Source organism: Anabrus simplex, chromosome 9 (assembly GCF_040414725.1).
Source record: "Anabrus simplex isolate iqAnaSimp1 chromosome 9, ASM4041472v1, whole genome shotgun sequence".
In the NCBI taxonomy this organism is placed as follows: domain Eukaryota; kingdom Metazoa; phylum Arthropoda; class Insecta; order Orthoptera; family Tettigoniidae; genus Anabrus; species Anabrus simplex.
Genome location: NC_090273.1, coordinates 165589283 through 165616361, shown reverse-complemented (window position 1 = coordinate 165616361; position 27079 = coordinate 165589283). Strand labels below are relative to the sequence as shown.

Sequence of the window (27079 nt, the reverse complement as noted above, 5' to 3'; positions counted from 1 at the left end):
ATGGAATGGAGCTGCAAGTGAAGCCCATGAACAGAAACTGACAAATAAGTTAATTTGGGAGGGAGGATTTACACAAGTAGTACAAGAACCGACTCGTCTAAATAACTTACTAGATGTATTCTTGGTTAAACCATGGGAAATTGTTGATAAAACTGAGGTAATTGAAGGAATAGGAGACCATAAGGCTGTAATAATGGATGTAGGACTCGTACCAAAAAGGCTTAATAAGAGGGTTACACAAGACAAGAAATTGAACAGAAAAACTAAAGTTGACGAATTTGGGACTTACCTTAAATCACAATTCAGTTGTTGGATAAGTGAAGGGAGTAATGTGGATACACTTTGGGCTAAATTTAAAGGAATCATTTGGGAAGGAGAGAAGTGATTTGTACCTGTTAAGAAGGGTAAAATGACCTCAGACCCTGTTTATTATACAAGCGAAATAAGAAAATTAAAAAGAAAATGTAGAATAGTAAACAAAAAAATCAAAGAGGGTAGGGAGAGTAGAGAAACTAGAAAACAGCTAAAGAGGGAACTGAATAGAGTGAAAAAGGAAGCAAAAGAGAATTATATGAATGGCATACTTCAAGAGGGTAATGACCACAAAGGGAAATGGAAAAAGCTGTATTCATATATCAGGAATCAAAAAGGAAAAGGAATCCAAATTCCTACAATGGTGGGAGAAGGGGGTGAACACTATTTAACAGATACTGAGAAAGCAAACCTATTTAGTAGGGAATTTAGAGATTCAGTAGATGATTGTCAAGAGTTGGAAACCGAAACAGAAGATAGAGAGGGAGAGAAACAGAGGGAAACAAGAAGCTTCTCATTCACAAACGAAGATATTTTCAGAGAAATCCAACTGCTTCAGCAAGGAAAAGCAGCAGGAAGTGATCAAATTACTGGGGAGGTATTAAAGACAATGGGGTGGTACATAGTGCCTTATTTAAAATTTCTCTTTGACTATGTCATAAATAATAGTGTAATACCAAAGGAATGGAAGGAATCTATAATAATACCAATTTATAAAGGAAAGGGTGATAAAAGGAAACCAGAGAACTACAGACCAATCAGCCTGACCAGTATAGTTTGTAAAATACTGGAGAGTTTAATATCGAAGTACATCAGAGGGATATGTGATGATAAAAATTGGTTCATGAGGAGCCAGTATGGATTTAGAAAGAAATTTTCTTGTGAGGCACAACTGGTGGGATTTCAGCAGGACATATCAGATCAGTTGGATTCAGGAGGTCAGTTAGATTGCATAGCCATAGATCTTTCCAAAGCCTTTGATAGAGTGGAACATGGAATATTACTAAAGAAATTGGAGGGAATAGGACTGGACGTAAGGGTTACACGTTGGATAAAAACATTTCTAAATTCAAGGGTTCAGAAAGTCAAAGTAGGAAATAATGTATCTCAGGAAGAGAAAGTTTGGAAGGGAATTGCACAGGGTAGTATAATTGGTCCGTTACTTTTCTTAATATACGCAAATGATTTAGGGAACAATATAACATCAAAAAGATTGTATGCAGATGACATAATTGTTTATAGAGAAATAAACAACCTTGAGGATTGTTCAGAATTACAAAGGGACCTTGAAAGTATCCAACAATGGGTTGAAGAAAATAATATGAAGGTTAATGCAGGCAAATCAACTGTTACAACTTTTACAAACAGGAGCTTTAAAACTGAATTTGAATATACTTTGGATGAGGTAGTTATCCCAAAAGATGGCAAGTGCAAATACTTAGGTGTGAGATTTGACAGCAATTTGCACTGGAAGGGTCATATTGATGACATTGTTGGGAAAGCATACAGATCATTACATGTCATAATGAGGCTGCTTAAAGGATGCAACAAAGAATTAAAAGAAAAAAGTTACTTGAGTATGGTTCATCCATTATTGGAATATGCAAACAGTGTTTGGGATCCTCACCAAAAATACCTAATAAAAGAAATAGATGGTGTGCAGAGGAAAGCAGCAAGATTTGTAACAGGGGATTTCAGGAGAAAGAGTAGTGTATCAGAAATGTTAAAGTAACTTGGATGGGAAAATTTAAGTAAGAGAAGGGAGAAAACTAGACTTATAGGATTATATAGAGCCTATACAGGAGAAGAAGCATGGGGAGATTTCCGTGAGAGGCTTCAGTTGGAAAATAATTATATCGGCAGGACTGACCACAAATATAAAATTAGAAGGAATTTTAGCAGAAGCGATTGGGGTAAATTTTCATTCATTTGGAAGGGTGTGAAGGAGTGGAACAGTTTACCAGGGGTAGTGTTTGATCCTTTTCCAAAATCTGTACAGATATTCAAGAAGAGAATAAACAGCAACAGAGAAAATAAATGAAGTGTTAGAGGGCATTCGACCAGTGCAGTTTATTGTAAATAAAAAAAATGTGTGTTAATAAATTAATTCCATCCCCTGGTCTAAGGAGTTTGGACAGCCAAAGTAGGGGACTGCCTGTAGGGGTGAAGTACAGTGGGGACTTCGAGGGCCCTGGGACCGCTACGGTAGCTGTGAAGGCCCTTCAGGAACTCTGAAAAGTGGTGGCAAAAAGGGCTCTGGTTAAGATTCAGCAGGTCGTTATGCTACTTAGGATCCAGAACGGATTAAAAAAAAAAAGTAAATAAATAAATGCAATGTAAATATACCAGTTGTATAGTATCATTTGAAGTAATTCCACATACTGTATATCAGTTGACTATATTTGTAAGTAGTACAGGAGATATTATAAGTAGAATTTTGTAAACAATATAAATTTATTAAGGATGAGCTGTGTGTTTAATAGAAAACATTGTTGGCGTAAATTGTTTAATATTGTATTATAGGTAAATTTTCTTCTCTTGTTAATTTAATATTTAGTGCTTGACAATAATATATTTTAGTGTACCATTTGCCACCGAGGTAGACACCTCATTTGCAAATAAAGAGATTTTAATTTGATTTTGATCAATTGTTAGTTACAATCTCTGTATTTAGTATTAAAAACTTCATTTTTTGTCCGTATTGACTCAAGATTTTAGAACATCACATCTAAACAGACCATTATGATAATGTATTGAATAGGTGGAACCTTTAGCTTTACCAAGCATTGTACAATCTCTGTAGCCAATACAAGTCGACATACGTTGTCAAGAGAGAACAATGAACGCCAGTAACAGTGACAGCATTGATAGTGACGATAGTGATGACAGTGTGAAAAGTGACTGTAGCCACCTGAGTGAGAATTTTAATCACGGATGTGTGTGTCGAGCGTCTACTCCCAATTCTCACATTACAGAAGATAAGGAAGGCGTAAGCAATATCTCGTCTTCAAATCTCCCACCAAATAAGATGGGAAATATTTCAGGGGTCATTTCTTGGAGTTCAGATTCGTCCTCAATGAAACAAATAAACTTTATTGGTTGGCCGGGAATGAAGATTCCACTGCCAAGTGACACGAAACCCATTGATTATTTTCGCTTGGTTGCAGATGACAGCTTGCTGAATAACATTGTAACTGAATGTAACGCATTTGCAGAAGAGTTATTTTTGCGAGGAAATGTCACTGAAATGTAGCACACTGTTTTGACCAGTTACATTGTACAGCTTATGGAGTAGGCGTAATGTAAGTATACATTGTTCACACAGCAATAATAAGATTCTACTGCACAATATCTTTGTGTGAAATGTTCAAAAACTTATTTTTCTGTTGTAAAGAAGTTCTACATTCGAACAAAACATTATTTTCCTCGTTTCACTTCATTACGCGTCATGACGCACATGCTGCGTCAAACGGCACCGAAGGCAAAAAACTCATCGGTAGTGCCGCTGACGCAGCGTGTGCGTCATGGCTCGTATGCACATAAATAATATTGAAATAATTAAAATAACAATCTAAAATGCATATGAACACAGAAATGAAGTCCTTTAAAAGTATTACGGTACCACAGTAATGGTTGCCGGTATACGAGCGGCCGCAAATGTGTTAAAGGGGGGGGGTCTGTTATTTTCAGGAGTTACACTATTCTTTAGTAGATTGTTGTATGCAGTTTCATTGTCTCCAGAGGCGTTACTGATGTTTGTATGTTTGGCACTCTTTATAAAGTATTCATTAAGTACATTTGGTTCTATTGACACAGAATTCTCCCTCTTTGCCCTCCCAATTTCATCATTTATGATGGACCAGGCAGCCTTACATTTATTTTTAGAGTTATTAATAAAATAATCATTAGCTTCTTGTACTGCCAGTTGAATTTCCTTGTGGTAGATATTTTTAATGAGGGTATAATTTTCTTTATCTGTTTGTTTTCCTTGCTTTGCTTTATTGTAATAGATCATCATTAAATTGCTGATAGTTGCGAGGCGAAGAGTGTACCATTTCTCTTTGAGTTTACCTGATCCGTTAATTACCTTTGTAGTTCTAGGACAGCACTCTCCCACACAAAACTGTATAAACTTTTCAGTTGCTTTCAAGGCATTATTAGAGTTTAGTATAATGTTTTCAAACTTGATGTGAATCTTAGCTTGAAAATGTTATTTTCTCCCAACCTCCTGAAATGTCATATTGCTTTTCCAATTCAGTTTTTAATTTTAGCCAGAGACCACTATGCTCTGTAACACCACATGTGAACATTAGTGATTATGTTGTCCAAACAAGAATTTTTCCTGGTGGGTTGATCATTGGCAAGATGGAAATCATGAGACCTGATATCATCTTAGCCATGATGAACATTCTTATATGTTTTCAGACCAGTTTTAAGCCTATTTGATTTTCTGTAGTGTAAATGTCGAATCTTAGGGTACCATATATTTTAAAGACACTAGCATACCTGCCAACTTTCCCGATTTATTCACAATGAAGTATTTATTTATTTTCCACCTAGTCGATACAATGATTGCCTAAGGCAATTTTTATTGGTCAAAAGTGGTACATGTTTCGTATATTATCAACATCTTCAGCCACATAACACAGTTTAGATGAAAAATATAAAATTGACAAAGTAATGCTTTAGAGGAAGTGTCCTTGAAATTAACATAAGATTGACAAGATTTTTTTTTTAATCTTGTCAATCTTATGTTAATTTCAAGGACACTTCCTCTAAAGCATTACTTTGTCAATTTTATATTTTTCATCTAAACTGTGTTATGTGGCTGAAGATGTTGATAATATACGAAACATGTACCACTTTTGACCAATAAAAATTGCCTTAGGCAATCATTGTATCGACTAGGTGGAAAATAAATAAATACTTCATTGTGAATCTATTGAAGTGCGATACGGACCATGAAGCTGATTTTATGTAATTTCCCGATTTAGGCGGGAAACTCCCGATTTTCGACAGTTTTTCCCGCCTCCCGATTATTTTATCTTTTCTCCCGATTTTAGCTTATTTTTTGGTGAACTTCAAACATTTGATTTCAAATCCCGTCATTTCAGCTTTTTTACGCCAGTGGCCTGAAGTCCTTCGCTCATTGGCCGCTTTCAAACGAAATATCGAAGTTTATTAATGCGAGAAATGTGCGCGAATGTGCAATGTTTATTGAAACCTGTATATCGCGACGCGTATATTGATTGTCAGTCTCTCGTTCTCGCGTGCTATGTTCGTGTTCGTTCACGTCAGTCTAGTCGATTCCATCTTCTTTGGTCGATTCTAGAGACTAGTTGCTTTCTTAGTAATTTAGTGACATAATTTCAATGATAACGACTAGTGACTTTTCTAGAGATTTTAGGAGCCATTTGGAGACAATTCTGACTAATTGTAATTTATCTCAGTATAAATAAAATGTTTTGTCTGTACATTGCTCAGAATTTAAAAAGAACGATATTTCCGTACCGGTCGTGACCATAGTAACAAGGGGGAAATACACGTTTTAATTTTCCGTAATTTCCGTCTGTCTGTCTGTCTGTACGTACGCAGGCTCATCACGAGAAAACGGCTAAAGAGAATTTAATGAAAATCGGTATATAACGTCGGGGAATAAGTCGCTACAATCTAGGCCATAAATAATTTTATTCACGCTGAGTGAAATGGTAGTTTAGGGGAAGGCCTAAAATGTAATTCGCAAATATTTATGTTATTATTGGCCCTAGCGATAAATACTACATACCTAAAGTTATATATTATTAAATTTCCTATCATTTATGTCTTATGCATTTTTACCGTACCGGCTGTGATAACGGAGATATTCATGAATTTGGATTTTTTTTTCCTAAGTCCGTATCAGCGCCGAGGTACAAGAAAATGGGTGAACAGAATTTTATGTAAAGTCAGGGAATAAGGAACTACAGTCTATGCTATAAATAATTTTATTCACTCTGTTCGAAATGGTAGTTGAGGGGAAGGTGCCAAAAATTTAATTTTTAATTACCTATCTTAGTGGTCATATTGAAAAGCACTACATAACAAAAGTTACAGAGAATGCAATTTCTGATTATTTGTCTTATTCAGTTTTGCAAGAGAGAATTCTCATGATTGATTCGTATTGAAACTGACTTAAGCAAATTATCACAAAAATATACTCTTATTATCACCACCTATTCAATACAAGCCACGTCCTACATGAATGAAATCTACATAATACTATATACACTTCTCAGGGACATTTTTCGCCCCTTGTTAAGGGCATCATCAACCTTTAGGAAACCTTAAGTTCAAATGTCTGAAACATACTTTTCATTGTAATCCATGTATGAATAGATAATGTTTCAGATATGTGACCTTAAGGTTACCTAAAGGTTGATGATGCCCTTAACAAGGGGCGAAAAATGTCCCTGAGAAGTGTATATAGTATTATGTAGATTTCATCCACGTAGCACGTGCCTTGTATTGAATAGGTGGTAATAATGGAATAAATTATTTTTGTGATAATTTGCTTATTCAGTTTTACCGTTCCGACTACAATAATATTGGTGGTGATGGTGATTAAATTTTGAAGATTATAAGAATGAGGAAAGTCACGAAGGAACGATCGCTTGAATAATAACACAAAAGGGAGTCATGAAAGAAAGGACAACTCGCTTTACATTAGATGCTCTAATATCACAGATTCGGAAGAAAACTAAATGTGAAGGCCTCCAATATAGAAAGCTCATAAAATTGATCAACAATTACATTGACCATTGTTTGTTGTGATGTGCTTTGTGTATTCTGCTGCCATTTATCTACGATAGACGGGATTACTGCTGCGTTTCAAGTATAACAGCCTGTTTGAATATTGGCGGGAAGAAGCTGGGGAGTGGGGAGTTGGATCTCTCTTGTTTAGCATGCCATTCTTCTGGTTCATAAATTTTCTGATACTACTGGTACGTAACACACTGGATCATCATAGTATTCCAGCTATTCGATCCCTACTCTGAGGTAGTGATTTGAATGAGCAGTGTGCACACTTAAACAGAATAATTACACAGGAGTGTTCGCAGCTGTCTGCAGCCTGGTCATTCTAGCTCTGAAACTTTGAACTGATAGATTTACACTGCAGTACTTTTCGCTAAAAGTGAGAAAATGTTCTGTTTTCATTTTATCGAATATTTCGTATGAAAGCATTGCTTTTAATCGCGACATTCATACTGGCATCGTCGTAATGACATGTTGACTTCAGTTGGGAAAACTATAACGACAGTCTTTCTGAGAATTCCGTCACGAAACACGGGAACATCAGCTAGTTATTTGATCCAAATAGCATTGTGCTTCACATAGTTGCGCGGGCACTTGATGCAATATATTAATTTTTGCATTTCTAAGTAATGGCATCTAAGTGCATGACTGATTCACACATGTGGAGCATGAGTTCATACTATTTTCGGTAGGCTTATCAGAGACCGATTATCCCACTCACGTACTTCCTGTGAGGGAATAGAGATGTGTAATTTTTAGCCTTGTAGTCTCGTATAGCAACAGTCGGGCTTTGAGACAATAAGTCTTATAAATATATCGTAGTACTGTGTTGCGCAAGACATGTAGAATAAGCAATTTTGACCAATTTTATCTCCTGATTTCTCCTGATTTTTCTTGATTTTCAAATCAAAATCTCCTGATTTTTGGTTTTGTAAAGTTGGCAGGTATGCACTAGGTTCGGGGCCCTGACCTAACTTTAGGCTAAGATTTATTTTGGCTGATGATGCTTACGACAGTTAAGCGAAACATGTCCCTACTTACAACACCTGTTGTAATGTTTATATCCTAAATATAAGGAAAGATAAGTATTGGAAAGGTGGTGTAAATTATTATTCTTATTTTGATGTTCATCATCTGATGTCCAATACGGTCTACAATGAGATTTATTACTTGTAACGGGGAACTTCCCGGTTGCCTGCTCGCAAGAATGCCGTAAACACGCGACGTATTTTACTGTCAGCTTCGTATGTATCCATTTGAAATGTTAAATTATTGACATAGCAGCTTGAAAGGGTGTGCATACTGAGCCACGCACTTTTCGCGTGTTTACATGGCCTGCAGCAATAAATTTGTTGCTTTATTACACCTTATATAAACTGTTAATAACGTTAATAACTACTTAACAGTGAAGAGAAAGAGCATTACAATTAACATTTACTCTAATTATTTTCATAACTTTTCATCATAATAAACAGGAATTCCTAAAACTATTGAGAACTATCAAATGAATTTAGCCTCTGCATAAAGGTTCAATTAAGCACACAATTGATAACTAAAAGACATCAGTAAATTAATACATATCATAAAATTAATAAAATGTCATGTTTTGTCTATCATAAAAACAATTTGTTGAGTTTTATTTTAAACTTTACTTTTTCCTTCTTGGGTGAACTATTCTCTGGAATCAAACAGTTCTTCTCTTGTGTGAGGGTTGGTCACATACATTTTTTCCCTTCAGCATCCTCCACAGGTAACAAGCCCAGGGATTTAAATCGGGAGATCTAGCGGGAGAATTAACCAAACGATCTTCGAAACCTTCCGTATTATCTCCATAGACTGATCAGCAGTGTGTGCTGTCGCATTATCTTGAGTGAAGTAACCATTACTCTTTTCTTCCTCCATCAACTCTTGAAAGAATGGCCTGACAATGAGGTCCCTATATCGGTCAACATTTACTGTTTCATTGAAAATTATAGGCCCTGTAATTCTGTGAGCACTTATTGCGCACCAAACTCCTATCTTTACATCATGAAGTGGACAGACATGCAGCTAGTGGAGATTTTCTACACTCCAGTAGCGATTGCTTTGACTATTTATGTAGCCACTTAATGCAGCCATGCCTCACCACTAAAAAATAAAAGTTCTGGGTCAACATACCATTTGTGAATGGACTAAAGCAACCAGTTGCAATAACGAACCCTGGCAAAACTGTTGGGGTCCTCTTAAATGTTGGGCTGAGATGGCTCTGTATGGTTTGGCTTTTAACAATTTTGTTACTTCATGGGCAGATGATAATGACACATTAGCTAGTACAGTGAGACACGACAAGGATTTTGGAGTTCTTTCCATGAGAACTCCTATTTCATCAAGCTTCTCTGTTAAAACAATTTGTCTCCTCTTATTAAGAATGGACGCGGTGGTGTGGAACTTCTTCACTAAATTACATACTGTATTCCTATGGGGAGATAGGAAGTCAGGAAATTTGCAAATGAATCGAAAGCGGGAATCTGACAGAAGAATGCTTCGCATAACACAACACAATGAATACACCCTGTTCTACTGTATACATCACTCATTAAACACACAATAACTTTTGTATCCATACAGAAACTACGCTGTTTCAAAGTTAACACATTGAACAGACTGTCAATACCACAGATGTTAAACTAAACTATTGCAGTGAAGACGCAGGACTTTTTGGTTAATCGCTGCTGCATTAAATGACATCAGCCAGATATGAAGCAATATAGTCATTTGTGATGTGGAACTTTCAAAGCCATTATAGCATCTGTTTAGGAAATCCTACAAACAGTTTCTTAACTTCATTCACCACATCTTCAATAATTTAGTTTCCTAATTTTGTTATACAACTTAAAAATTTCATAATCCATATTGACAGTAAAGAGATTCAGTTCTTAGAAAGAAATGTATTCATTGCAGTAGATCCACCTATTCAGTACTTGTTGTGCTAATTATATTCAATCAATCAATGTCTAAAGGCAATGCCTTGTCTTCTGTCTTCAGCTTGTCGTTTCATCTCACGGTAAGAACTACATCCTACATTTTGCGTCAATATTTGAAGGAATTGCTTCCTAGGTTGATCTCGTCTCTTCTTTCCTAAGATCTTTGCTTCTAGTAGATTGTTTAGAAAGGTGTTATGACACACTGTGTGACCAATGAATTTAACTGTTCTTCTATGTACTATTATCATCAGCTGTTTCTTCTCCTCTATTTCTCACAGGATACTTTCGTTGGTTCTTTTTTTTCAGTCCAACTGACTTTTAGCATTCTGCTAATTATATTAACAGTTCGTTTAAAATACGAGGACATGTTTTGGCCATCTCCAGCTATGATCAGAATTGATATAAACCCTGTATTTCTGTCTATTACGCGCAAAGCAGAGGCACACCCTCTCTCCGTTGCCTCTAGTGTTTCGTATTCCTGTGACGTGCCTTTCCCGGAGTGGGAATTGCGGAGTGCAGTAGCGCTATGCAGAGACACGGCTCCTGGACCGGACAAAATCCACAATCAAATGCTTAAGCATTTGAGTAAGGGATATCCTCATCCTATTCAACAGAATATGGACTGAGGAAGTGTTTCCATCTCAATGGCGTGAGGGAATCGTGATACCAGTTCCCAAGCCAGGTAAAGATCCATGTTTTTGGATAGTTATAGGCCTATCATATGCCATACAAATGGTCTGTGTAAGCTATTTGAAAGGATGGTGAACCAGCGACTTGTGTAGGCCTTGGAACAGGGAGCTTTCCTGACTAACTGCCAGAGTGGTTTTCGCTCTCATTGGTCTGCCACCGAACATCTGGTCACACTGGAGAACACCATTCAGGTGACTTTTCTCCAGAAGGAACACCTAGTCGCCATGTTTTTTGATGTAGAAAATGCTTATAACACTACCTGGCAATATTGGATTCTCACCACACTACACCAGTGGGGATTTCGGGGAAATTTACCAACATTTATTGAGAACTTTATGTCCCTCTGCCTCTTTTGAGTCTGAGTATTTTCTCAATATACATTCAAGAAAATGGAGTACTAAAGTGATCAGTACTGAGTGTACTTGCCGTTGCTGGGCCCACAGTCGTTCCATTTCTGTATGTAGACGATTTATCTCTACATTACAGCTTTGAAGGATGGCATTCGCTGAGAGGCAGCTGTGGGATGCTATTAACTGAGTCATCAGATGGGCCCTGGAATAAGGTGCTCGATTCTCAGTGGTGAAAACCTCAGTTGTACACTTCTGTTGACATCGGCTTTTGCATCCTGAACCAGAGCTTCGCTTAAAAAACAGTGTCTTACCAGTGGTAGACGCCTGCAGGTTCCTGGTTCTCTGTTTTGATAAGAGAATAACGTTACAGCCCCACATCCGTCAGCTGAAGGTTGCCTGCATGAAGAGACTTAACATGCTTAAGTTTCTCAGTGGAACTTCATGCGGGGCTCCTGCGTTTCTACACGGCAACAGTCCTCTCTCGAATGGAGTATGGTAGTGCGGTTTCTTATGGTTCAGCATCAAGAACTACGCTGAGCCTCCTAGACAGTGTTCACCATAGTGGAGTTAGGCTGGAGTTTTCCATACTAGCCCCATTCTCAGCCTACTCGCTGAAGCAGGAGTTCCATATTTACAAATAAGGAGGCACCAGTTACTCCTCATACAAGCTGTCAAAATTTGTGAATTGCCGCTACATCCAAGCTATCAGTGCATCTTCAGTACCAAAGACCAGCCGAATGCCACACGGCCGGTTGGGTTTAGAATTGATAGCTTGTGTTGAGTTAGATGTGGCTATTGGTGGTTGTCTTTAGTGAACTACTAGTGAGGTAGGCCTACCTCTGTGGTTAGTTCCATGATCTGAAATACGACTAGATCTACTGTATCAAGGTGAACACAGATGCCTCTGTTCAATGGAGGTATTTCCAGGACTTCATTCACCAGTATCCAGCCGCGAGACAAGTTTTCACGGATAGTTCTAAGATTGGAGAAAAAGTGGGTTGTTCTTTCGTCACCGATGATATAAGCATGAAGACCTCGCTTCCTAATGTCTGCAGCATGTATACTGTGGAGATTTTCGCCATCTTAGAAGCTCTGCAGTTTGCACTGGCTGACGAAAGAAACCACTTTCTCGTGTGTACCGACTCGTTAAGTTCTCTGCAGTCTGTTAAAATCTGTTTCTCGCAACACCCACTGGTGCAGCTGATTCATGACCTAGCCAGGATAAGGGATGCTGGCACCAGAATCACTTTTGCATGGCTTCCAAGGCACCTTGGGATTGCGGGAAATGTACTTGCGGATGAAGCTGCGAAGGAAGCGGTACTTTTACCTCCTAGACCTGTGATTGTAGCAGTTAGGGATATTTGTTCTCAGCTACATCGAACCATCTTGGCATCCTGGGAATCAGAGTGGCTAGCTACCTGAATTCCAAACAAGCTGAGAACTACTATGTGGCGGTCCTCTTTCAGGCTTTCACGGAGAGAGGCCATAGTTTTGTGTAGGCTGAGGATAGGTCACGGACAATCTACGCACTCTTATCTACTAAAGAGGGAAGACCCCCCAGTGTGTTCTTGTGGTGCCGATCCCTCTGGCCTAAGATGGAGCCTCGGCCTCACACTAGCTGATGACGCGACTACTGCTGATCTCGTCATCCGTTTTATGTGTGACACTGAATTAATCAAGTAGTAACCTTTTCAGCTTTATATAATTTTTTTTTTGTTTTATTTTGTAATTCATTTGAAATTCCTTTGTAAATTGTTTTTTCCAGCTTAATAGGTTCAGACTACGACATTGTACTTCCTAATTACCTCCACCTTCCTTGTACTTCTTTGTTAAGTCAACTGTGGTATATATATCGTATGGTTGTACAAGTACACAAAAGTTTACAAATAATCAAATGGAAATATCCAAATTTGACAACCATTCCAGAGCACATGGTGTCACTTGGTGTAGAGTCTTCACACCACCGTCAAATGCACAAAGTGGACACTCTTGAACAATGTGTTGTATGGTTTGGTCTTCCACTTCACAACTGTGGTGACAAGGCTGACTATGACATGGAAATCATTGGACACTCCTGCAGCAGCTTGAACGTAACTTCTTGGTTCTGTACCCAGTTGGCAAGGTACTCCAGGAGGCCGTATTGCCTGAGTGGGAACAAGAGGCTACTCGAGATATAAGAAAACATGATGCAGTGGTTTTTCTCATGATGCTTCTCAACTGACAACCATGCAGCATGGATTGCACTTATTGCTCCATAATTTTTCACAAATCCAGCTTGATTTTTGGATAGCTGAATGATCCCACAGATCTGCTTGTCAAGAATGCACTCAAACAATTCCATAGTGTGGCTCAGAAATCAAATTGGGCAGTATTTGGCACAATCAATGGTACTTCCTGTCTTTTTAAATTTTTTTTTTTTTTTTTTAGATGGGCGTCATGATGCTCTGTTGCCAGTGATGTGCCGTTTATACCTCTTTGATTGTTTGGTTGATGAGTCTTGTCAACCAGTCTTTTGTATCGTACATTTGAAAGCACCACAACTCTGCCGCGATGTCATCTGGACCATTGGATTTTCCCGGTGTCATCTGATTTAAAGCAGCCTTGACTTCAGCTATGTTGACAGGTGTCATGCAACCGTGGACAGCTGTGCTGATTGGGATTGGAGGGTGTGTAAATTCTTCATTGATACCTTTTCAACGTAACTTTGTCAGCATTTTTGTGCTTTCTACTCGTCAAGTAAGTTGCCCTTTTCATCATTAATAACATAGAAGTGTTGTATAAATTCCATTTTATGGTATTTGGATTTGAAGAGTTGGTAGATCTGCTCGCCCAGCAAATGTCATATTTCACGTAGAGGTCTGCTTACCAAGCGGTCTTTATTGCAGTTACAATCGTCTTTGCTTCACTGTGGGCCAATTAGAAGCGTTCCAAAGTGAAGATTTTTTGTCCTCCAGAAACTTGTGATATAGCTGTTTCTTCTGCAAACCGCATCTTTGACTTTTTCATTCCAAAGCCACGAATGTCTCTCAATCTGACGACGTCCTCGCTTTGTTGTTCCAAGAAGAGCACACACGACTTCGTGGACAGTATTCTTCATATATGCCCAGCTTTTTTGAACAGTTGTGATCAGTGGTAGAGTAATTCGTTCAACAACATTGACTTCTGTATCATTAAAGCACCCCTTTTGATTCTTGCTGTACAGCTTTCTGTGGCTTAACAGACATGGCAGATAAGTGGTCGGTATTGGGTTCGAACTGTTTCATAAAGGATGTCTTTAGTGTCCAGTATGTCTTTAAGATCTCGGTGTCTGACGAGGATATAGTTTTATCAGTGTTGCATTTGTACCACTATAGTATGTAATTAGATATGAATCATGCTTTCTAAACCAGGTGTTTGTGATGCCCAGATCAAGCGTTTTTGCATAATCTATTATTTTCTAGCCATTACCGTTCCTATTTCCACATTCATGCCCACCATGAGGCGTGCGGCCAACGTGTCAGTTCAGATCACCTGGGACAATGAGATAGTATTCTCAAGGCACTCATGTCAGGCATTGCTCAGAAGTCGTCTTTGCCCTTTGTGGTTAGGGCTTCCTGTGAAGAAGGGGATTTTTCTACTATCAGCAGTCTTCATCAGATTGTCATCATATCGCTGGACTTTGGAGACAGAGCCATCAAACTTTGCTGTTGCAATAATCCCCACTCCATGAGTTTTTCCAAATGTACCGTTGTAATACAATTTGTATTTGCACCAATGTTATATGCTTATCAACGCAGACATCGATGCACCTCTTTTCAAGCAATTTCCACAGTACATGATGCAGTGCAGCAAATGGAGGCTAGCTTGTTTAGCTGTCTCGCGTATGTGACGGTAAAACTTGCACACTTCTTACATCAATCGAGCTTTGCCAATATGAGTTGCCCTAGCCAATAGAAGGATTCCCGGAGACAGCATTCCATGAAGATCGTACATTCGGCTTGTCACTTTTCCTGTCGCTAAGCATTTTCGAGTTTATGCCAGGACACTGTACACAGACTACCTTTAATACGATTTCAAGAGCTTGAAGCCATTGGCCCCTTCAGATAGCCATGTTATTTACCGCTATTTGTCTCTTGGCATTGAGTCACTGGCCAGATTGTAGTCTATCAGATCCTCTGATTATTTTAAACTTGCCGCGGTGGGGAGGCTTGCGTGTCCCAATGATGCAGATAGCCGAGCCGCAGGTGCAACCATATCGGATGGGTATCTGTTGAGAGACCAGACTAACGAATGGTTCATCGAAAGGGCGGTAGCAGCCTTTCGGTAGTTGCAAGGGCGGCAGTCTGGATGATTGACTGATACGGCCTTGTAATAATACTCAACATGGTTTAGCTGTGTTGATACTGCTACACGGCTGAAAGCAACGGGAAACTACAGCCGTAACTAACTCCCGAGGACATGCAGCTCTCTCTGTATGAATGATGTACTGATGATGGCTTCCTCCCGGGTAAAATATTCCGGAGGTAAACTAGTCCCCCATTCGGATCTCCGGGTGGGGACTACACGAGAGGGGGCGATCATCAGGAAGATGGATACTGACATTCTGCGAGTCGGAGCGTGGAATGTTAGAAGTTTGAATCGTTGTGGTAGGTTAGAGAATCTGAAAAGGGAGATGGATAGGCTAAAGTTAGATGTAGTTGGCATAAATGAAGTACGTTGGCAGGAAGAACAAGATTTTTGGTTAGGCGACTACCGAATTATCAACACAAAATCAAACAGAGGAAATTCAGGAGTTGGTTTAATAATGAATAAGAAAATAGGGCAGCGGGTAAGCTTCTACGACCAGCATAGTGAAAGAATTATTGTTGTCAAGATAGACACCAAACCAATGCCCACCACAATAGTGCAGGTCTATATGCCTACTAGTTCGGCGGATGATGAAGAAATCGAAAGAATATATGAGGAGATAGAAGATTTAATACAATATGTAAAAGGTGGCGAGAATCTATTAATACAATATGTAAAAGGTGGCGAGAATCTAATTGTGATGGGAGACTGGAATGCAGTGGTAGGCCAAGGAAGAGAAGGTAGTACAGTAGGAGAATTTGGATTGGGACGAAGGAACGAAAGAGGAAGTCGTCTGGTTGAATTCTGCACTGATCATAATTTAGTCCTTGCCAATACTTGGTTCAAACACCACAAACGACGGCTGTATACGTGGACGAGACCTGGAGACACTGGAAGGTATCAAATAGACTTCATTATGATTAGGCAGAGATTCAGAAACCAGGTGTTGGATTGCAAAACTTTCCCAGGAGCAGATGTGGACTCTGACCACAACTTGTTGGTCATGAAATGCCATCTGAAGTTGAAGAAATTGAAGAAAGGAAAGAATGCAAAAAGATGGGATCTAGACAAGTTGAAAGAAAAGAATGTGAGGGATTGTTTCAAGGAACATGTTGCACAAGGACTAAATGAAAAGGCTGAAGGAAACACTATAGAGGAAGAGTGGAGAGTCATGAAAAATGAAGTCAGTAGGGCTGCTGAAGAAATGTTAGGAAGGAAGAAAAGATCAACTAAGAATTAGTGGATAACTCAGGAGATACTAGACCTGATTGATGAACGACGAAAATACAAGAATGCTAGAAATGAAGACAGGCGATTAAAGAATGAAGTGGATAGAAAGTGCAAGGCAGCTAAGGAAGAATGGCTGAAGGAGAAATGCAAGGATGTCGAAGGCTGTATGGTCCTGGGAAAGGTAGATGTTGCATACAGGAAAATCAAGGAAACCTTTGGAGAAAGGAAATCTAGGGGTATGAATATTAAGAGCTCAGATGGAAAACCACTTCTAGGGAAAGAAGACAAAGCAGAAAGATGGCAGGAGCATATCCAACAGTTGTATCAAGGTAAAGATGTAGATAATTTGGTTCTGGAACATGAAGAGGCTGTTGATGCTGATGAAAAGGGAGACCCAATTTTGAGGTCAGAGTTTGACAGAGCTGTGAGTGACCTCAATGGGAACAAGGCACCTGGAATTGATGACATTCCCTCTGAATTACTGACTGCCTTAGGAGAAACCAGCATGGCAAGGTTATTTCATTTAGTCTGCAAGATGTATGAGACAGGAGAAGTCCCATCCGATTTTCAGCAGAATGTTGTTATACCTATTCTCAAGAAAGCCGGTGCTGACAGGTGTGAAAACTATTGCACCATTAGTTTAGAATCTCATGCCTGCAAAATTTTAACACGTATTATTTACAGAAGAATGGAATAACAAGTTGAAGCTGAGTTGGGAGAAGATCAATTTGGCTTCAGAAGAAATGTAGGAACACGTGAAGCTATCCTGACTTTACGTCTGATCTTAGAGGATCGAATCAAGAAGGACAAGCCCACGTACATGGGATTCATAGATCTAGAAAAGGCATTCAATAATGTTGATTGGACCAAGCTATTTATGATTCTGAAGATGATAGGGATCAGATACCGAGAACGAAGAATTATCTGCAATCTGTATAAAAATCAGTCTTCAGTGATAAGAATCGAGGGCTTTGAAAAAGAAGCAGCAATCCAGAAAGGAGTGAGGCAAGGCTGCAGTTTGTCCCCTCTTCTTTTCAATGTTTACATAGAACAGGCAGTAAAGGAAATCAAAGAGAAATTTGGAAAGGGAATCACAGTCCAAGGAGAGGAAATCAAAACCTTGAGATTTGCCGATGATATTGTTATTTTATCTGAGACTGCAGAAGATGCAAGTGATAAAAATCATTGCTATCCGTATTGAAGATACTGAATGTAGGATGCTAAAAGGTTAGTTTTTTCCACCTATTCAATACATATAAATTTTATAAATTAGGAATTTATTATTGATTCCACTTGAGACATGTTTCGCCCTTCATTGAGGGCATCATCAGTCAAAATATCACCTCAAGGTAAAAAATCAGGTAACTGGTTAGTAGTTGACATGTACAAATTAATACATATTATTAATACAATTACAAAAATTAAGTATGGGAAATAGTTGTACAAAGTGATGGTTGAACATATAGGCTTATAGATGAAAAGTCAGCACCAATGCCTAAAATTAACATAGTAGAGTTCGGCAGTGGTGCTCTGGAGAAACAGTTGACGCAATCATAGGAAAATAAAAGGTTAAAAAATATTTACATTAAAACAATTAAGGGAGAAAAAGTGTAGTGTTCGGCGTCAATGTTTGTAACCCAAAATTAATGTCAAAGGTTAGTAACTATACAGTATTTACATTGTTCAAGTGAACAGTTGAGATAAAGTTTTAAAAATATTTACATTATAACATTCAGCGTAAATGTTTGTAATAAAAACTAATGTCAATAGTTGGTAACTATATAGTAATTACATTATCTAATTGAATAGTTGAGAATTTACAAATATTTAGTACCAAGTGCGTCCTGATGTTTTAGAGGTTGGAAGAAGGAATTAGTATTGACATTTCAGAAATATGTAGAGCAGTTTATTTTAGTTAAAATCACCGGGGGTAGGGAAATATTTCATAGGCAAATGAGGTTTTATAGGCATCAAGCTGGAAGTTTTTCAGTTGCAGTGCCGAGATCGGTACGGAGACTGGTCAGTGTGGATGAAGATTCATGGGTATTCCGTGCGTTTGAACGGCAACAATGGTGACAGTTATTAGTGGGTAATTGCTAGTTATATGGGTAATTGCTAATTAGGAAAATGTTGCGGGTTGAAACTTTCGCTTATTCTTTTAGTTGACTTCTGTAGCATCGAATGTGATGTGAAGACATCGGTGTGAAATGCCGGTGAGACAAATTGATATTGTTCCGTGGAATAAAGTATGGCGAACTTCGGGATGAAGTTATTGTTCTTTTCTGGTCTGGTGAGATAACAACCAGCATTTCACACCGATGTCTTCACATCACATTCGATGCTACAGAAGTCAACTAAAAGAATAAGCGAAAGTTTCAACCCGCAACATTTTCCTAATTAGCAATTACCCATATAACTAGCAATTACCCACTAATAACTGTCACCATTGTTGCCGTTCAAACGCACGGAATACCCATGAATCTTCATCCACACTGACCAGTCTCCGTACCGATCTCGGCACTGCAACTGAAAAACTTCCAGCTTGATGCCTATAAAACCTCATTTGCCTATGAAATATTTCCCTACCCCCGGTGATTTTAACTAAAATAAACTGCTCTACATATTTCTGAAATGTCAACACTAATTCCTTCTTCCAACCTCTAAAACATCAGGACGCACTTGGTACTAAATATTTGTAAATTCTCAACTATTCAATTAGATAATGTAATTACTATATAGTTACCAACTATTGACATTAGTTTTTATTACAAACATTTACGCTGAATGTTATAATGTAAATATTTTTAAAACTTTATCTCAACTGTTCACTTGAACAATGTAAATACTGTATAGTTACTAACCTTTGACATTAATTTTGGGTTACAAACATTGACGCCGAACACTACACTTTTTCTCCCTTAATTGTTTTAATGTAAATATTTTTTAACTTTTTATTTTCCTATGATTGCGTCAACTGTTTCTCCAGAGCACCACTGCCGAACTCTACTATGTTAATTTTAGGCATTGGTGCTGACTTTTCATCTATAAGCCTATATGTTCAACCATCACTTTGTACAACTATTTCCCATACTTAATTTTTGTAATTGTATTAATAATATGTATTAATTTGTACATGTCAACTACTAACCAGTTACCTGATTTTTTACCTTGAGGTGATATTTTGACTGATGATGCCCTCAATGAAGGGCGAAACATGTCTCAAGTGGAATCAATAATAAATTCCTAATTTATAAAATTTATATGTATTGAATAGGTGGAAAAAACTAACCTTTTAGCATCCTACTGCAGAAGATCTCGAGAAGTTGCTGAATGGTATGGATGAAGTCTTGGGTAAGGAGTACAAGATGAAAATAAAAAAGTCCAAAACAAAAGTAATGGAGTGCAGTCGAACGAAGGCAGGTGATGCAGGAAATATTAGATTAGGAAATGAAGTCTTAAAGGAAGTAGATGAATATTGTTACTTGGGTAGTAAAATAACTAACGATGGCAGAAGTAAGGAGGACATAAAATGCAGACTAGCACAAGCAAGGAAGAGCTTTCTTAAGAAAAGAAATTTGCTCACTTCAAACATTGATATCGGAATTAGAAAGATGTTTTTGAAGACTTTCGTGTAGAGCATGGCATTGTATGGAAGTGAAACATGGACGATAACTGGCTCAGAAAGAAAGAGAATAGAAGCTTTTGAAATGTGGTGTTACAGAAGAATGCTGAAGGTGAGATGGATAGATCGAATCAATGAAGAGATATTGAATCGAATTGGTGAGAGGAGATCGATTTGGCTAAATTTGACGAGAAGAAGAGATAGAATGATAGGACACATCTTAAGACACCCAGGACTTGTTCAGTTGGTTTTTGAAGGAAGTGTAGGGGGTAAGAACGGTAGGGGTAGACCAAGATATGAATATGACAAGCAGATTAGAACAGATGTAGGATGCAATAGTTACGTAGAAATGAAAAGGTTAGCACATGATAGGGTGGCATGGAGAGCTGCATCAAACCAGTCTATGGACTGATGACTCAAACAACAACAATAATATTTATTCTAGTTATTGGTATATTTTAAAGGATCATTTTAGCTCTTACCATCAGGGGTCGGTGGCCTAAATGTTGAGCCCATTTAAACCGGGCTGAGTAGCTCGGATGGTAGAGTGCTGGCAGGTTTGATCCTGGCCCAGTCAGTGGTAATTTTAAGGTGCTCAAATACGTCAGCTTCATGTTGGTAGATTTACTGGCACGTTTAAGAACTCCATATCTGTAGGATGGTTGTGGAGTTCCTTTATTATAAACTTAAGAATGTGAGTTTTGTTGTGATTTTTTAAAGATTGTAAATATGATGGTACATAATGATGGTTGTACCATCCAGTCTACAGGATAGACATTAATGTAATCCTTTATTGTGCTTTTCAGGAGCTCAAGCTCGACAGAGAATATGAACTACTCAGGAGTCCAGCTGAGGCACGCTGCTCTGGAGAGGAACAAGAGGTGTCTCTTGGCCTATCTGTGAGTTTTTTGTCCGCTTCCCACAAACCATTTGTTGCTTTTCTTACAAAGTGTTTGTGTTTGTCACAATTACCTTACAAAACAATGAAATGAAATTAAACGAAATGTCGTATGGCTTTTAGTGCCAAGATATCCCAGGACGGGTTCAACTTGCCAGGTGCAGGTCTTTTTATTTGACTCCCGTAGGCGACCTGCACACCGTGATGATGAAATGATGATGAAGGCAACACATACACCCAGCCCCCATACTAGGGAAATTAACCAATGATAGTTAAAATCCTGACCCTGCCGGGAATCGAACCCGGGACCCCTGTGACCAAAGGCCAGCACGTTAACCATTTAGCCATGGAGCCGGACATTACAAAAGGATCTTTTAGCTCTTCAAGAACTGATGCGTTAGTGCAGCGTTCTGTCCTTGGATGCAGTAGTACACACATTTTTAATGCTTGTAACCTCTTCTTGTCAGCTTCTTTGATAGTCCATGGCAGGGTTGCATATTAGACAGTCGGAAACAGCAAAGAATTGACCACCAGGCGAGTTGGCCGTATGGTTAGGGTCGCCCAGCTGTGAGCTTGTATCCGGGAGATAGTGGATTCGAACCCCACTGTCGGCAAGATAGTTTTCCGAGGTTTCCTATTTTCACGCCAGGCATATGCTGGTACGGTACGGCCGCTTCCTTCCCACTCCTATCCCTTCGTCACCATAAGACCTATCTGTGTCGTAAAGCAAATGGTAAGAATTGGTCAGCTTTGCTTTAGTGTTTCCTGTCTTCCCAGATTTTGTTTAGTTTGGCTGTGCGAGCCATTGCAAGATCGACCAATGATCTTCTGTTGTAAACAAATTTTTCCACTTCCATTAGTTTAATATGTTGTCAGCAAATATTGCTGTTGTTCTCGAGGCCATACTTTGTGCTCACTTTGGTGAGATCTCCATTTCCTTGTGGTGTTCTACGTAATGGACTCTGGACATCCAGAACAGGGCTCGTAGCTTGGGAGATGATGGGGTCAAACCTCTCATAGCGCAGGCCTTCATTGTGTGCTGGTATTTTATGTTACAATGTAGCTATCACTACTGTGCGTGACAGTACTCTTCTACGAAGTGAAAATTTGCTTCAGGGAGTAAGAAGTTTGTAAGGAATCCATTGAAATTGAAGAGAATATTTTTCTGAAAAAATGCAAACAACTTGTACTTCAAATTAATGAAGTGGGACATCATCATCGATTTTCCGCTCCAGCAAGCCAGATGCGGGTGTTTATGGGCCTCTTCCAGTTTGTCCTGTCCATCCAGAGCTGATGCAAAAGGTAGAACATCACATTTGGCAAGGTCTTTGAAAATTTGCTTTTCCCAACTATCACAAGGCCTCCCTCTGGGCCTCTTACCAACAACATTCCTTTCTTAGGGGTCCTAATTGGAGCCATCCTTCTCATATGTCCATACCATTGTAATCTGCTTAATTCTAATTTTTCCAACAGGCTCCTGTCCAATCCAAGTTGTTACCGAATACTTTCATTCCTTATTTTGTCTCTCCTTGTGTTTTGGAGACAGACTGAAGGAACTTCATTTCAGTGGCCTGTAAGTGACTTTGTGCAGATCTAGTCAGTGTTGCTGCTTTCAGTTAGAATTGGTACAAGATATATTTTGTACAGCGTGAGCTTGCAAGCTTGGGGAAATGAGTCATGTCAAAGTATTTGACGGAGTGGTAGAATTTTGATGCAGCTTGTATGGTAAGAATGCGATAGCAGGCATACAAGGAAGCAATGATGGTGAAGAGGGCTGTAGCCTGGCAAATACCGATAAAGCTCCACCCGTACATGAGAGAGAGCACTGCGACTTCGGAGGGAGTCACAGATAAAACTATTGTGAATAAAATAATAACCCGGCAGCTCGAATAGTTAAGTAAAATTCTTTCTTGAATAAAATGACTGTGTCCACGTATTCAATACTATTACCGTATATTTTGTAGTGATTAAATTCTACATGAATTATAAACACTAGTTAGGAACATGTTTTGCTCTAGTTTTGAGCATCTTCAGCCTAATATTAATCTTAAGGTCAAGTCTTAAATCTATTAACATTGGAACTTAATACTAAACACAATGGTCTTATGCTTCTTAAAGTTGTGTTTTAGTTGATATTTACATAGTTTACAATATGTACATAAAATAAAAGCCAAAATTTGTGAACAAGGAAGCAAATAAAAATTATTTATTTTACAATGACTAGAAAACGTCCTAAGTGTAGATCGGATTTATTCTGTTGTATGGATGAAAGTTTATTGATACTTCACTAGAAGTAATAAGGTTAGTCGTTCAGACGCAACTGGAACAGGTGATTCCAGCTAACATCGACAAGACAATTACACACAACTCATAATTCCTCCCAAGGTTGAACAATGTACCAATGGGAACGTTAATCGACAAGAATGGCACAATATTAAAAAAAAAAAAATTATCAAATGAGCACTAATGAACAATACCAACAATATGTTTCCAACATACATGCTTTAACCTATTAAACATTACTGTCCAACCATGCTTCTTTCTAAAGGAATATTCCAATCCAACATGATCGACTTTAACCACAGTTCCGGTTTTGTAAACAATATACTTACGATAGTGACCAAAACCACCTTTGAACGAACCAGCTGTAAAACCTTCAACCTAATGTTCATCCATAAGTTAGAGGCGCCCCAATTCACGCTGTGATCAATCTTTAGCCAATACATGCACATTTGCATAAACTTTCTTCCATACAACAGAATAAATCCGCTCTACACTTAGGACGTTTTCTAGTCATTGTAAAATAAAATAATTTATTTGCTTCCTTGTTCACAAATTCTGGCTTTTATTTTATGTACATATTGTAAACTATGTAAATATCACCTAAAACACAACTTTAAGAAGAATAAGACCATTGTATTTAGTATTAATTTAAGTTTAGTAATTAAGTTCCAATGTTAATAGATTTAAGACTTGACCTTAAGATTAGTATTAGGCTGAAGATGCCCAAAACTAGAGCGAAACATGTTCCTAACTAGTGTTTATAATTTATGTAGAATTTAATCACTACAAAATATATGGTAATAGTATTGAATAGGTGGACACAGTAATTTTATTCAAGAAAGAATTTTACTTATTGTATCTTCAATACGTAACAAAATGAGATTAGTTACCTGTAGCTCGAATAGTTGTTGTGAAGTGCCAGACTAGTATGAATGTTTGTCATTCTTGTAGGGATTCACGTAACACTGGTGTGTATCGGGGTGTGAAATACTTCAAAATGTTTAAGCTGTTTCCACCAATATCACTGACACAGTATGCTCTACTCAATGTGTTACGGAGATATCCGTGGAGCAGAAAGAGGTGAAAGAAGGTGCGGGTGTTGAATGGGTCTAACTACGATATCAGAAATTGAATTAACACGTTAAATAAAGGTTATATTTCTTTCAGAATTTCAAACTTAACAATTTTTTCACTCAGTGAAATAATGGGGTTATAGGTACAATGACAATTTCAAAAATTGGAAAATACAAGATTCAGAACTTTAACAATTCTGTGCTTCAAGCCCCTAGGTTACAATTTCAAAGTGGTATTATTTAGGCAAGGGCAGAAATCCCCAATTCAAGAGCACTTTGCTCCAACAAATTTACAGCCTTTCAGAGGCACTCTTCAATATAACAAAAACTTAGAAAAGAGCTTACATGCTCTCAATTTCAAACAGCCTTCTCAAGGCAACATTACATCAAAAGCTTACAATTTCTAGCCTCTCAAGGCACGATTTACAAGGGAAATAGTTTTACACAGGGGTATCTAGTGCCCAACCTGCTGGGCCTTCGTGGAAAAAGAACAGGTTAGATAACTGGCCCGAACACAGAATGAATGGAGGCGTATACTTGCACTCCTAAATGAAGAATAAAATCCTAATGGGGCTCTCGACCCAGTGATACAGGGGCTAATCCCAAGCTACTGAGGTGACTCGAATGAAAGTTACTTTAAGGCATTACAGAAAAGAAACAAGCACAAAGCAAATAAAGCCGGTCAGTTTAGGCAACTTCACAATTACTTAATACTTCAGTAGTGACATCTTCTGAATAAAGTTCCAACTTCATGTAGTAGCAGTTTCACTTTTTGTTGGATAGATAGAGTTCATAAGGCGCTTCTTTTGAATGCGCGGAGTTGAGGTGTACCTCCCGGTACACAGTGCATAACAGGCATGCATCAAATGAGCCTGTACGCAAATAGTTTAATTAGCTACCCTAAATGTTAATTTCTTCTTTGATTGATTGAAGAAGGACTTTATGGACCAGATATAAAATGAAATACTCATACTTGCTTTCACGGTGAACCACGACCAAGTGAAGAGCATTACTGCCCTCTCCCAAGGTGCTATGCCCGAGATTTGGCTAGCAGCCGAATCACTGTTGCTGAAGTTATTTTTGTCTGGTCCAGCACTGCTGTCTCAATTGCTGCCACAGCACCATTCTCACAAGTCTTCCTCCGCTTGTCTGTCTGTATTTGACTGGTTTATGTTTTTCGAGGCAACTTTTCTTCTCACTCTACTCAGATGTATTGTTACGAATAAAACATGGTGTGTTTTTTCGCTCTGATTTATTTGAGGATGACCCAATAAATGCACACACACGCGTGACCCATTGTGTTGGCAGTGGAAATTTTTAGAGCAAAGCTGAACAAAAGTGTTTGGGGTGTAAAAATTCTTGTGCTACCTGTGGGTGTTCTTAAGAAATTAAGTTACGCAGCAGTTCAAGTCTTCCCTGCTCGACATCATGAAAACTTTGTGGAGTTGGTAAGAAAATCAGTGAAAGCTGTTATTGCAGTTTTTCTCAAATTACAGCTTTATTAACCCATTAACCATTGCCAATTTAAATCTCCCGCTGGTAATAGCACGTTGTCCAATAGGCACGTTTAATTGGAAAACAGTTAGTATCTTTGGTCGTTTTTATGAAACTAAAACTACAGTGATTGTGAATCTTTCCTCTATGTACGTAGAAAGTTACAGACTTGTTACATAAATATTTGAGGGATTATATTTATCTCAGAAGTTTATTTTTCCTTTTTTAGGTTAGTTGCCAGGAAAACTAGTGTTCGGACTGTAAGTCTGCTTTCCTTGCAAAAGCAGTATAATTTTCTCATTCTGAATTATGAGTGCATGCAGATTCTGTCTGATACATTTGCTGATCTTGTAATATAGCACATCAGATTACCAAAAAAGTACTCATAAACATAAATACACGGTGATTAAGTCTCTACGGAAGTGAATGCCTCCGAATGCTGGTCTGAGACAAGCTGAAAAGTTTGAGAGGAAAGGTAATAGGCCCAAAGATGTTGGTTGGACAGTACAGATGCGAGGACGACTCTGGAAGACAAGCGGTTGACAGGGAGGTCAGGAAGGATCGTGAACCACACAAGAACACACATGTTCTTCTCACTGCCTACACACAAAGAAAATACACTAATGAGACCCATCATAAACTACAGAGAAAGCCCAACATATATTAAACTCTCACAATTCATTCAACAATTCCTCAAGAAGCATTACTCATTCTTAGCAAACAAAACTATACGGAATTCAGTAGATTTTTGTAATAAAACCAAAGAACTAAAGATAGAGCAATACCATACCCTCGCATCATTCGATATAACAAACATCTATTCCAACATTCCCACCAAGAAAACTATAGAAATAATTGAATCCAATCTAAGGAACCACAGCAATTTGAGCACTTTACAAATTTATGACATTACTTAAATTTGCCATTAGAAACAACTATTTTAAATTCTATGATACTATCTACCAACAACAGCGCCTACCAATGGGATCTCCTGCCTCTGGCTTACTGGCCGAAATTTACATAGACTATTTAGAATATACATCAAT

At 38.3% G+C, this 27079-nt stretch overlaps 1 protein-coding gene across 2 annotated transcripts in view; it reads left to right on the top strand.

Annotated features, from left to right (window-relative positions):
* The window catches only part of LOC136881178 (DNA replication complex GINS protein PSF1), a 198838-nt gene that overhangs the window by 36574 nt on the left and 135185 nt on the right, over positions 1-27079 (top strand). Inside the window, exons 1-2 of one of the 2 annotated variants that reach the window (XM_068229284.1) lie at positions 13535-13773; positions 21092-21184. In XM_068229284.1, the coding sequence (XP_068085385.1) occupies positions 13721-13773; positions 21092-21184 (146 nt within the window). In that variant the 5' untranslated portion in view covers positions 13535-13720. Of the gene's footprint in view, positions 1-13534; positions 13774-21091; positions 21185-27079 lie in introns of those variants that run through there. The other variant, XM_067153854.2, reaches the window with a different exon arrangement.